The 13,966-nt window shown below is 47.8% G+C and overlaps 1 protein-coding gene across 1 annotated transcript; it reads right to left on the minus strand.

The window, feature by feature from the left end:
* Nucleotides 1–283: 283 nt before the first annotated feature.
* LOC139057851 (carboxylesterase 3-like) lies at nt 284–13,160 on the minus strand. Its single transcript, XM_070536610.1, has 6 exons — nt 13,094–13,160; nt 11,895–12,781; nt 7,079–7,663; nt 5,120–5,490; nt 2,824–3,068; nt 284–638 (listed from the first exon to the last, which is right to left on the minus strand). The coding sequence occupies exons 2-6, from the start codon at nt 12,562–12,564 to the stop codon at nt 482–484; spliced, it is 2,028 nt and encodes a 675-aa protein (XP_070392711.1). The 5' UTR covers nt 12,565–12,781; nt 13,094–13,160; the 3' UTR covers nt 284–481.
* Between the last annotated feature and the right edge of the window lie 806 nt (nt 13,161–13,966).

Here is a 13,966-nt window from a genome sequence, read left to right on the forward strand (position 1 = left end):
GCGTTAGCGGCTCTGATATAAACAGAGAATACTGTGTCTTCATTCCACAGGCTGCAGGATACTATAGGGCAAAACAACAACAACAACAACAACAACAACAACAACAACAACAACAACAACAACAACAACAACAACAACAACAACAACAACAACAACAACAACAACAACAACAACAACAACAACAACAACCACTACTCCTCCTCCTTTGGTGCCCTGCCAACGAGTTAATAAAAAATAGGACGCCTTGAGCCACAGACAGCTTTAAAACCAATAAGCGGTTATATTAAGCGCTATTCACGCTACAAAGGTGACTCCTGGGTCGAGATGTACCATAAACAAGGAAACGTCTAGGACGGACAAATCTAGCCAAGAGGGATCCATGAAATGACAGGTTCCCTTAGCGACCCAGCAGTAAACTCGCCATACGGATCGCAAACCGATGGAGCGGCCGGCGCGAGGGAGCCGTCATCACGGCTCCAGCCTAGACCTGTCGAGCATAAAAGTTCATGAACGAGGCACACCATTGCTTGTGCCAGTAGCGTTCCACGCGGCTGCCGTTGCTGCTGAGTATGACGACCTCCGAGTTTAAGACGGATCGCAATGGCCACTCGCCCACGCCCTTCACGGGACCGGGCTTCCTGCAACGAAACAGCGGCGTGCAGAGTTACCATTCACGTTCAAGACAGGCTAAAGAAGCGTGATGGGCTGGAGCGCGTTTGTCTTGTTTCTTTCTTATTTTTTTATTCTGTGTGGGACAGCGTCACCGTTTGATACCATGCGCACAAGCTGGCGTCTTTTTAGTAACGCACTGCGCCGCTGTTTGGTAACGTACCTATCCTTCGATGTTGCTAGTTCCGGCCTTACCCTCCAGGAATCAGTGCATGGAAGTTTTTCACCAAGGTGGCGGTAGCACGCGCGCTCTTCGTGTTCAAGATTTTATTGGTGCGAAATCATTATATGGCTCATGACATCATAAACCACGAACATTGCCTGGAGGTAAATTACATGTATCAGTTGGAGGTTCAACACCTCCAATAGAGGTTGAGATTGCTCTAGTTTACGTGAAAATATCCTTGATGGTACTGTCAAAAGTCCTTTTTTTACGTTGAAAATATGTTATATAAATAAATGTCTCTGCTGGATATTCGATACATTGGTTTAACGCAGAGTTCCCTCAGGATACTGGAAAACACAGGATAAAATGGTCATATAACGCTTTTGAGCAGTTACTAATTTCTTTTTTACAGAGGCTGTATTTGATCCACACCCATTGAACTTCGCAAAAAAATTCGGCATAATGTTTCTCTCATGTTAATTAAATTTGTGATCTCGGTGGCATTTGTACTTATGCCCGGGGCAGCGGGCTAAATTTTAAGGCTTTCGTGAAACGCCTTCATAACGTTACGGAGCACTTCCATACGGAAAATATTGCAAAGGTTATAATTAACCCACACACTTTGAACTTTGTCTACATGTTACCCATAACGTGCCCCTCATTGTCGCCAAATATAAACAAGATGCCTTGCATGATTCACCAAGGACACCTGAAAAACCAAGTACGAACCTAGTATAACGCATGAGAATAATAAAAAAAAGATTCTTCGGTAATTATTTACAACGCTTCTATGTAAGGAGTGTGGAAGCGTCGTCATACATTACACTTATGGTTCGCCTTATTTTTGATGAATTTGAAGTTCGTGTCTTGTACAGCTGTCTTAGGATTTTGGGAAACACTGCGGATAAATGAAGTATGACACTCTGGAAGCTGCAAATAAGTGACTTTCTTCAAAGACAGTAAGTAACGTACACAGATTGAAGATTTCCAGATCGTCGCTCACGACATGCTTCCTACTTAAACGATATATAAACGAGCCTTGCAAAGTTCCTCGAGGAGACCAGTAAAAAGCAACTACATATCTCGTATAACGCATAAATATTGAGGGAAGACGAGTAATCAGGTATTATATCAAAACACATAACTAATCTACAGACTTAAAACTTTCGGTACTTATCACCCATGGAGTGCCCGCTATTTGCTCTAAATATGAAATATCTTCCGGTTTTTTTTTTGGTTATACCGAGGTAAGCGGGGAATCTTTGTAGGGGTTCCATATGACGCCTCTAAACGGGCCGAAAACGATGATTTATCAATTTAACTTCTAATTGACGTGCACACTTCAAAGTTTGCCTACACATTGCCCCAACATTCAGCACATTTTTTAAAGTGTAAAATACGAGCGGGATCTAGATCTTTCAAAAAACAGTAATGACTGGCCTATAACGTTTTGGGCGCTTCTACTCGCATTAACAGCTTTGCTGTAAGACGTTCGCATGCATACTTACATTAGGTCGCACGTTAAACAGCGTTAGACAATCGAAATTAATTCTCCCCTCATAACCTGATTGTTGCTTCGGGGCATTAAACCCCATGATTCGACTTGGATTATTTTAATGACTTGTTTGCTTGACTGACTCACTCATTCAGTCGTTGAATTATGGAGTTTAATGCCCCAAAGCCGCAGCTGCGAAGTCCGAGACGCCGCGATGGAGGGCTCAGAAATAAAGTCGACTATACAATTTCTTTTTTGCCGTGTACCTAAAGATATACACTTGAGTGTTACTATGACTCGCTTTTTTTTTAGTACCATCCCAACTGGAATGCAGCTGCAGCGGCACGCAATGGACCAAGAACTTCTAGCTCATCCCAAGAACGTCATAGCCACTGGGACATCGTGGAGAGTATGTAGTGACGCGAGTGGTGGGACGTTTCAGCAGTGGTTGGCCAAGGACTAAAGACGGACAGGGACTCCCCATGGCACTCACCCGGTCCCGGCGAACGCGGCGACGTTGTCCATAAGCTCCTCAGCGAGGCGCCGCTGCGCGGCCGTTATGCCAGCTTCGTCCAGCACAGACCCCGAAACGAAGTAGAGGTCGTCGCCGTACGAGGAGTGGTTGCGGACGCGGTCTTTCACCGCGCTCCAATGTTCGTCCAACACGAAGAAGCGCACCTCGGCTCCGGAGTGGGAGGCACTGTTGGCGTACTGCGTCAGCATGCAGTGGTGGATCACCTGTCACGCAGACGTTTCCCGAAAAGTTTTCATTTCTCCACTTCAACGCTAGTAGGCAGACATACTTTAATTATATACACATCGGGGTATGACCATATGGAGGAGCGGCTGCTTCCGAGATCCCACAAGAGTCTGCGAATACTAGCTGTTTGAACTACGTCACAAATGGGGCACCATTCTGAACAGCGACAGGCTCGTAGCTTGCTTGAACCTGATCAGCGAAACGTTTCCCAATCCACGGCAACGTTCAAACGCATACGACATGCATGGGAGCAGCATTTCGGGCAAGTTGGTAATCCATTACTCAAGTTTTATTGCGCAACAAAAAAGACACGGACGTAGGAGAAGAAGAACACACACCAAGCGCAAACTTTCCGCTAAATTTATTGTGTCACTGAGTAGGTTTATACATGTGAAGCAGTACAGACTGCGCATGCGCTTACATGAAGAAAACGAACTGCGCATTCGTGTAACATAGTTATGAGTCATGTAGTGCCGCCACCGAGAAACTTAGTTCTTTTTCTGTGAAAGCCAGTGAAGGGAAACTAACTTCTCACCCAATTTTGCAATCATCTGAGCTTCAGCTATTTCACGGATGAGCTGCGTCCTGCCACGGGACACTATCGTGCAATTGTCCTCGACCGGTAGGTTCTTGGCAATTCATTGTCCCGATCATGGTTGCAAACGTATCGAGCCACTGCACTTGCTGCCCGCGCTGTCAAGCAGCTTCGCCATGCCCTGCTTCTGAAATGGCATAACGCTGAAGATTTCGACGACTATCGCGATACCTTGACCTCCATTTAGTTGGTTCTATTTTCAATTCAACCGCGCCCTCACGATGCAATCTTATTGTAAAAAGCGAAATTATTTTGAGTATGGCTACATTGACTGTAATATTACGCTACCAGATATTCAAAATATAAAGTAAATGTAACCATGGGCACGTGAAACGTAAGCATGTGTTGCGCGGAAAGTTCATTCAATATGTTTTTGAAAGATCCAATGCGATTTAAATTTGCTGCGCGCGAGACTTCTATAGCACTTGCAGCCAGATAGCGTCACCGATTCACACGAAGACTGGAATCTTGCCTTACGTCTGAATGTCATTTGAATTTCATGGCTTAATAGTGGTTCGTACTAATAACTCAGCTTTATCCTTAATGCACTTGACAATGTCATTAGACATCATTAAAATTTTTGTTTCATGTAATTATACAATCATATTTGCCGAATCCATGCATGGACGCTGTATAGGGAACTTTTTCGCTAAACTCTATGGAGGCCTTCACGCAGCAACTATGTGGGCTCTCCGTCCCTGCGAGGTAACGCCACTTGCAGGTGACAAGTTGAGAAAAGCACGCACTATATGTGCACTTCAACACTTTCAGTGTGCGAACCTACAAAAAGCACAACGTAGCTTACGTTAAGCGCACAGAAAAGCGTGACTACGTTTCCTTGTGCACAGACGGTCTTCGCATCGAGCTTGCAAGCTTCCCGCTCCGCCGCCAGCTGGTTTAGACAGCAAAGTAGCTTGCATCGTTTTTGACTTCGATGTACAGAAATGCGAGACCTCAGACGTGCGAGACGCCTAGCGCTCTCTCTCGGTGGGCGTCCGCTCGGCGCGGCATAACTGAATGGTCACCACAGTTAAAAATTAGAATCTTTCTAAAAACTCACTTATCAATAATGATTTGATTGATATTTGAAAAAGGCCGACTCAGGACGATCTTGTGAGAGTTTGAGAACTGGGGTAACAACGCTCTAAATTCCTGTGCAGTTTAAATATTTTGATGCGGTCCCACCAAAACAATCAAGCTGCTCAAGAACCTAGATCGTTATTACCCCAGTGTCATTTCAAACTTCCCAGATTATTTCTAAATTGGTCTTTTTTGACTATCAATCAAAACACAATTGATGTCTGCGTTTTTTTTTTTTCGGGACAGATTCGATACGCCCACCTAGAAAGGGTGCTAGGCACCTCGCGTGCCCCATGCCCCACCTTATTGGGCATAATAGTTTTTCTCATAGAATATCTGCGCACATTGGCTTGCCTTCGTGCTTATTTCGAGGCCCTTGGCAAACTTCTCTTCTTCAGACAAGTCGCTCCCGATGGAGGCCATGATCCAGTCGAATAAGTCGCTCCCGGTTCGCATGTAGCGGAGAAAGCGCTCGACCACCACGCGGAACGTGGACCCAGTCAGTTGCTGGGACACCACCCAAGCGCGAAACAGGTTGTCGTTCTCATGCAGGTTAGTACCCATCAGCAGTTGCATGTTGCTGAACGTGCTTCTGTCCCGAGGCAGCTGCAGAGGCTCTAGACCGAACGGCTCCATGGTCACGTCCAACGTCGGCAGGCTGAAGTTCTCACCCAGCGTCTTCAACAAGTGCGAACCGTTCAAGTGCGAGAGGCAATGCACGATGTCTGCGCAAGAAAAACAATAAATTAATAAAGCAGACACCACAGTAAGTAAGTTTTCACCTAAGCCACGATGGCGCAACAGAAGAAAATGCGCTATCCTTCGCATAGATGGGCCCATTGAGTGACCCATCCTTATCGCGAGAACTTAAAGGTAACTTGTACTGACTGATATGTGTATATATATATAGAAGGTTGTATTCAATAGATTGTTTAAACAATGCGGTTATTCCGTCGGTTATATAAACATCGAAAATTTAAACAAGGCGTTTTCTAGAATTGGGGAGCAGAACAAACAAACAAACAAACAAACAAACAAACAAACAAACAAACAAACAAACAAACAAACAAACAAACAAACAAACAAACAAACAAACAAACAAACAAACAAACAAACAAACAAGCAAACAAACAAACAAACAAACAAACAAACAAATTGCACGTGATAGAAATTCTGAAGCGATCAAATGTGGCACATTTCACTTGACAGTGGACATGCAGCTGCCTTGTACATAGCTTTTCCAAGGTTCACTTAAAAAAAAAAAAGACATTTTGGTGTCTTATGTGTCAAAAGCACAATCTCATTACGAGAACGTGGTAGTGGGGGACTCCGGATGAATGTTTACCACCTTAGGTTCGTCAACGTGTACCCGACTAAGTACGCGTTGAAATTATGAAACCAAGGCGCGTTGAAATGTACGCGTTGAAAATGTGAAATTATAATACTAAGCCACACCTGGGAAATGACCAACATGGCAGACCATTTCACGGCACGGCACTGTCAACTGAGAATCTTGTTAGACGGAAACCAAGGTCGAAACACACAGCCGTCAAACTCATTAGGTGTTCTTGGTATTAGTTTTAGGAGGGCAGCTTTGCTGTTGTTATGAAAATCAAGTTCATGTCATTTCCTTTTCATCACTTGTTCATGTTATTAACTCAAGACAGGCTGCAGAAGGCCACATCATCGATGCTTTTTAATATCCAAAGGAAACACTTCCCTTTTCGAAGGACGGTGTAGTGAAAAAACTCCCAAGCACCTTTACCATCCGGACGCCTTTAACGAGCACCGGCATCCAGCTACATGAACACTTTATCTTTCTGTAACTCATCGGTATAGGCTCGGCCCCCCCAAAGAATGAATGGGACCCACAGGCACATGTGGGCCTGGCGAGGCAGGGTATCCGCACTTATTCGTGGCGCCTACTCTGCCTTCCAAGCACGTGATAGGCACCTGTGAGTGTTTCCATTGATGCTTGTCAATCTGGAACATTTAGTTGACTGTAAATAGCGTGCCGGTGCTTTTCTCCCATATATTTCGCGATAGTGTTTTAATTCTTCCTACTCTACAGTCGGCGTCACCCTTGTGTAGAACGCGGGCACGGAGCTCCGTAGCCAACCTGCGACGTCTAACGGTAGTGTCTCAACCAGAGATTAGATGCACCTCCCGCGCGTGCCCAGAGACTTCTTATCTCAAGTCTAGCAGCTACCATTAGACGTCGCTGGCTGCCTCCAAACCGGCCCGGTGGCCGCCATTCCCGCACTTTACGCAAAGGTGAGGTGAGACTCAGTCTGTTACAGAAGAGCACGCTACCTGGCACGGGCAATGACGGACACTCGTGGACCGCGCAGCAATTCGCCTGGAGGCCCACTGCGCGTGCCCTGAGGAGCCCTGTCTCCTTGCTGCTGTCCACGAGGTTAAACAGACTCTGAGAGAGGAGGATAGCTCGCCGGCATTTCAGCAGGCGGAACCTGGTCAACAGCGCGCTGATAATGATTGATCCCGACGAGTGGCCCAGGGGCACCACGCCACCGGGGTCCCCACCGAAGGCTCCAATGTGCGTCCTGGTCCATTGCCAAGCGAGCAGCACGTCCCTCACGCCCATGTTGGACGTGCTGTTGTGATCGCGGCTGAGGAAGCCGAAGACGCCCACCCGGTAGTTGGGCACCACCACTATGACCCGGCCACGCGACGCCAGTTGGTGCCAGTCGAACATGCCGTTCCAGTTGAGCGTGTACAAGCGCCACCCGGTGACGAAGAAGAGCACGGGAAGCGCCTCGCCGCCGCTTCTCCTGATCGAGCAACCGCTGGGCGTGTAGACGTTTAGGCTCAAACACTCTTCCGACACGTTCGACGGCTGGTGTTGACCCAAAGGGAACTCGAGAGGCTGCAGACACGCTGAGCAAAAGAAAAGATACCAGTGTAACACGAGCTATTGGAATGTGGTTACGGCTTTTTGTGTGATGCATGCAGATAGCTTTGAATCGCGATGTACCGCTAAAAGCGGAAAAGTGACAAGGTGCGCCGCCTTCATGGCACACTTTCCCAAAGCCTTTCCACGCTCTTGACCTTTACAGCAGTCGGTACACACGACCACTAGCATCTCTGCATGAAAGGCTAGTTCACGTATGCTAAACATTAAACCGTTCATAAATATTTAAACTCGTTCGCTTGCGTCGTGTAATGCCTCCCACTAAGTGGGTGTAGGCTCAGGCCACGATTGGCTGGCACTTCAACGGAGGAATGCATTGGTGAGAACATCGAAAAAAAGAATGAAAAGGACACCTAAGAGCAGCTTGTAATGTCAGCATTTTTGTTGTATTCCGCTCACTATGAGATTAAGGGTGATAAGCAGACGGCAGTGATTTCACGATTAGGTAGTCGTACGGGAATATCAGTGCGAGCTTCAAGCTGTATTTTAAGGACACCATAGCTCTGTCAGTGCTTCTATAATTAATGCAAATGCGTCGTCACAGTAGTGAATGAATTTTAACACATGTACTTGTTTATTTTTTTGGGGTGACCGCTTTTCACCGTCTATGAAGTGTTATGGCTCAGAGCGGGACGCGCCCTCATGTATCGGAAGTTTCTTGAGTGTTATCGATGATTCTATGTGCTGTCTATTTTGTTACCAGAGCTTGTGTAATCTGATTGCATGTGCGCCGCGCATTGTGTAGAACTTGTGTAGACGCGCGGGCACCAGCGATTACTCTGAACCTTCGATGATTAATGTATAAAAGCCGATGTGCTTGACCGGCAGATCCAATTTAAGTCTCCCCTTCATCAAGCAGCAACAGCTCAGAAGTCTTTTCCGACGATACCAAGACTGCTTTTTGACGTCATTGTGAATTCGACAAACGCCAGCTGCAAAGCACCGCATAATAACCGAAGAATGAGCTCGAACACTACGCCAGAGCCCTTACCAAATTTCCACGTGAGAACGTGTAACTATAAAGCAACAAGCCCACTAAATGCTGCATGACATCATCCAGCCGTCGAAAAGCCCGTGGAAATCACCTGTAGTCTTGGTGAAGGAAAAGGACGGAACCTTACGTTTCTGCGTTGATTATCTTCAACTGAACAAGATCACGAAGAAAGACGTATATATGCCCCCTTCCCACGAATAGATGACGCACTGGATCGGCTCTGCAATGCTAAATGCTTCTTGTCGATGTGTCTCAAGACTGGCTACTGGCAAATGGAAGTCAACGAGGGAGATCGCGAAAAGACCGCCTTCGTCACACCAGACGGCCTCTATGAGTTCAAGGTATTGCCATTCGGTCTGTGCTCGCCGCCTGCAACGTTCCAGCGCATCATGGACACGGTGTTTGCAGGATTTAAGTGGCAGACCTGTCTTGTTTACTTAGATGACGTCGTCGTCTTCGCCGGAAATTTCGACGATCACCTTAGACGGCTTGCGACAGTACTGCAAGTCATCAGGGCTCACTTTGAAGCAGGAAACGTGCCACTTTGCTTACGATGAGCTGCTGTTCTTGGACCATGTCATCAGCAAATCTGGAGTCTACCCCGACTCACAGAAGACAGCTGCCATCTTAAACTTCCCGCAGCCCACCGACAAGAAGGCAGTGCGTAGATTCGTTGGCATGTGTGCCTACTACAGGCGCTTTGTCAAGGACGTTTCACGCATCGCTGAACCGCTGACACATGTAACTAAATGCGATGTCAAGTTCAAGTGGGAAACGCCGCAGGCCGACACTTATTCAGTTACTCAAGCGACGCATGCAGTCGCCACCGGTACTTGCGCACTTCGACGAGGACGCCGATACAGAAATCTACACTGACGCCAGTAGCCTAGGCCTCGGCGCCGTCCTAGTCCAGAGGAAAGATTGGCTTGAACGGGTGATAGCTTACGCTAGCGGGTTGCTGTCAAAAGCGGACGGCAATTACGCTACAATTGAAAAGCAATGCCTCGGCATCATTTGGGCTACAACAAAATTCCACCCTTATCTATATGGCAGGCCCTTTAAAGTAGTCAGCGACCATTACGCGTTGTGTTGGCTAACGAATTTAAAGGATCCTTCAGGACGGTTGGCGCGATGGAGCCTCAGAGTGCAAGAATATGACATCACTTTAATTTATAAGTCCGGATGAAAACACTCTGATGCGAATTGACTATCACGCACCACCATTGATCCGCCGCCGCAAGATGACGATGACGACGACGCCTTCCTTAGAATAATGAGTGCGGTAGACGTCGCTGAACAGCAACGAGGAAACTCGGAGCTAAAAAGCCTTGTCGACTATTTGGAAGGGAACACCGACGTTGTTCCTAGGGCATTTAAGTGAGGATTGTCTTCGTTCTCGTTTCAAAACAACCTACTCGTAAAGAAGAATTCTCACCAGTCCACGCCAACTACCTTCTTGTTGTTCACTCAGCGCTGTGTCCAGAAGTACTGCACACGCTACATGACGATCCGACCACTGCGCACCTCGGATTCTCCCGGATGCTGTCGAGGATACAGGAAAGGTATTACTGGCCGCGCCTGACCGCCGACGTCTTCCGTTACGACAAGACATGCCAAGACTGTCACCGACGCAAGACACCACCGTTGAGGCCAGTGGGACAACTACAGCTGATCGAGCCTCCTTGCTAACCATATCAGCAGATCGGGATGGATTTGCTGGGACCCTTTGCGACGTCAACATTCGGAAATAAGTGAATCATCATGGCGACGGATTACCTCACCTGCTTCGCTGAAACGTACGAAAGCTCTGCGCAAATGTAGCGCGGCCGAAGTGGCGAAATTCTTTGTCGAAAACATTCCGCTGCGACATGGTGCCCCAGAAGTCCTCATCACAGACAGGGGAACGGCCTTCACAACAAAGCTCACCCAAGCCATTCTGCAATACAGCCAGACAAGCCACAGGAGGACAACTGCCTACCGCCCACAGAAGAATGGTCTTACAGAGCGCCTGAACAAGACCCTCGCTGACATGCTAGCAATGTACGTCGATATCGAGCACAAGACGTGTGGGTGATCCTGCCGTACGTAACCTTCGCTTATAATATGGCAGTCGAAGAAACAACTCAAATGACACCGTTCAAGCTGGTGTACGAGAGGAACCCGACGACGACTCACGACGCCATGCTGCCGCACGTCAGCGACGAAGAGAATGTCGACGTCGCCACCTACCTCCAGCACGCCGAAGAAGCCGGACAGCTCGCCCGCCTGCGCATCAAGAATCAGTAGAGGACCGACAGCCGGCGTTACAATCTTCGACGACGATATGTACAATACGAGCCTGGCGACCATGTTTGGGTTTGGACCCCGATACGACGACGAGGACTAAGTGAGAAGCTTTTACGCCGCTATTTCGGACCTTGCAAGATCATCCGATGCATTGGCACAACCGACTATGAGTTCCACATCAAATACGAGACAGCATTTAGCTATAACAGCGGCGCTACTCACGACCTGAAATAGTCCATGTTGTGCGGCTTAAGTCGTCCTACCAGCGCTAACGAACTTTGGGTCTTAGGATAGCTGAACTTTGTACTTTCTTTTTTGGACTTTGTTACTTTGGACCTTTGTTGTTTTTTTACTTTTGTTTAATAAGTGTCCTTTTGTTTTTCGCTCTCCAGTTATGTTTGTAGCATCGGGGCGATGCATTTAGAGAGAGGGACATTGACAAGTGCACTTATTTATCTTTATCGGGTGACCACTTTTCACCGTCTAACAAATGTTATTGCTCGCGGAGGACGCGCCCGCTTGTATCGAAAGTTTATCGAATGTTATCGATGGTTCTATCTGCTGTATGTTTTCACCGAAGCTTGCGTAATCTCACTCCATGTGCGACGCGAATTATGTAGAGCTTTCTGGAAGACACGCGGGGCCCAGCGATTACTTTGGAACTTTCGATGACTCATGTATAAAAGCCGACGCGCTCAACGGCAGATCAGATTTTCGACGATCGCCGACTTTGTTCGCCGCTCTCGTTGTTCATTGAGTGTAGTAGGTTTCTGAGCGCAATGGTTCGCCTAATAAGACGCTAGTTTCGACATTCGCAGTTTTGCTACTGCGTTCTTGACCGTCACTACCACGTGACAGTATTAACCGATAGGCCTGCATCAAACCTGACGCCACATGTGCCATGTCGAAACCCTTACCCGGGCCCTTATGGGCAGCGGGGAACGGCGTGGGAACAAGCCGGTGAACGGTCGACGGAAGATCGAAGAGACGATTCCCCGAAACGTTGGCGGCGTACGGTATGCCCAAGAAGACGCGTGCGCCGCTACCGTCGGCCGTCTCGACACGCATCCCTCGGATAGTTCCCAGAGTGGTCTCAATCAGCAGGTCGAGCTCCGAGTCATGGCAAGGCGTCGTCGTCGTCTTATGCACCGTGCCCACTACTATGCTGACGAGCACAGCGGCGCCTACAACGAGTGCGAGGACAGTCAGCACGGCCACTGCCACGAGTTTCACCTTGGTCCTGTTGGCCGTCTGCGCCCAAGACTGCCGCACCCACAGTGCCTGCGTACTGGAAGGACTGCAGGCGTCCAAGTTTGCAGATGCCAGTGCGGCCTCTGCTGCTACTGCGGTGGTCGGCTGCCAATCACGAGGTGTATCCGAGTCCCCTTCGGGAGCGTCCGGTACGACCATTGCCGGAGCCGCGCTGTGCTCGTCAGCGCCGCGTTGTTTCTGAGACGAGCCGCTCGCTTCCAGGCCGGCTCCCTGAGCGCCTTCAGCGGCTGTCGCACCTTCTTGAGTGGGCGCCACCATCAGGCACTCCTTGCTGCCAGCGGGCGGGGCATTGAATTGTGTCGATGATGCTCCCATCCCCTTGGCGACAGCGTCTGGTTGGCGCTTCACCACGCCTATTATGCGAACGGATGATGGTGGAGTGGACGGTCCCTGTTGCCGAGATCGGGTTCCTGTGGGAGGAGAACCCCGTGGAGACCGAGATACTAAAGGGGAGGAACCTTGCGACGAACTCGGGCCCTGGTGACGCGTGAGACGACCTCCGTGCACCTTGCCTTCAGTGTGAGCTGGTTGCCTGGACCAAACGAACAAACACGAAATGTAGTGACGATTGCGACGCGCATAGGTTGGAAAGTTTCTACCGGATGTGTTAAATGAATAAGCTACTGCCAGTTCATGATGTAATGAGACCCTAATGTAAGCTATTCCTGAGAGAAAAGAAGCAAAGCAATGACTTCTTGACAGGCCTAAATAATCCTTCACCAGGCAGATTGGTAAGACATCTTAATGCTAAAGAAAACACTTTCGGTCACCTAAACAGAAAAAATGCGGCTTCTTTTAACTATCAAAGAACGTGTACAACGTGATAAAAGATAAGAGAACTTACGAACACCGAAGTTGCTTGCGAACACTGAAGAACAGCAAGATGGCGTAAAAAGGACATACCTTCAAAAAAGCGCTGTCTTCTTTTGTTTTATTTAATTGTTTCCCAAGAATGACTCATACCCACTACGGAGGATTGACCAAGAAGTGACTGGTTTTAAAGCTGATTTTTATTAAGATTACAGCTAAAATAATATAATATCCGAGTACGAGTGAGAGGCAGAAAAATAATGTAGCAATGAGATGAAAGGCATAATGAATTTTGAGATTAAATATTTTAGGGTAAGGAAATAAAATGAAAGAATCAATAGACAATTCCTTTGTATTGCGGATAGCACGTGCTAGTTCACGGAGTGCATATTCTTTTGGGATTTCACTGACGACGAAGTTCTCCAATGTCAGTGGCTGCCACTCAATGCTGCATGGCAAGCAGTGAACGATGGGAATCAATTCCACGAGAAATCTTGACGCCAGTGTATTAATTCTCATTGCGGTCGAAACGTAAAAAAAAACAGCGAGATTGTCTTTTGACACATGAGGCACTAATTGCTGGAGCAGGTGTTAGTAACAAGCGCGCGATTCCATCACTGCCCTCCAACCGCTTGCGTTAGTTTTCCACCAACTACTTCCCCGAGTCCCGAAGATACGCATGCTAGGCATGCATATAACAGCCAATGGGTCAAACATAGAAGCTATTCGAAAAATTGAAGGCAAGGTTACAGCGGCTACCCGCCTGATCAAACGCATTACAAACAAGCACACGGGCATGAAGGAGGACAGTGTTATGCCCCTCATACACTCTTCCGCAATCAGTCGCATCACTTATGTGGCTGCCTTCCACAACTGGAATGTCACCGAAAGGGAGAAAATCAACACC

The sequence above is a fragment of the Dermacentor albipictus genome, chromosome 3, assembly GCF_038994185.2.
Source record: "Dermacentor albipictus isolate Rhodes 1998 colony chromosome 3, USDA_Dalb.pri_finalv2, whole genome shotgun sequence".
Classification (NCBI taxonomy): domain Eukaryota; kingdom Metazoa; phylum Arthropoda; class Arachnida; order Ixodida; family Ixodidae; genus Dermacentor; species Dermacentor albipictus.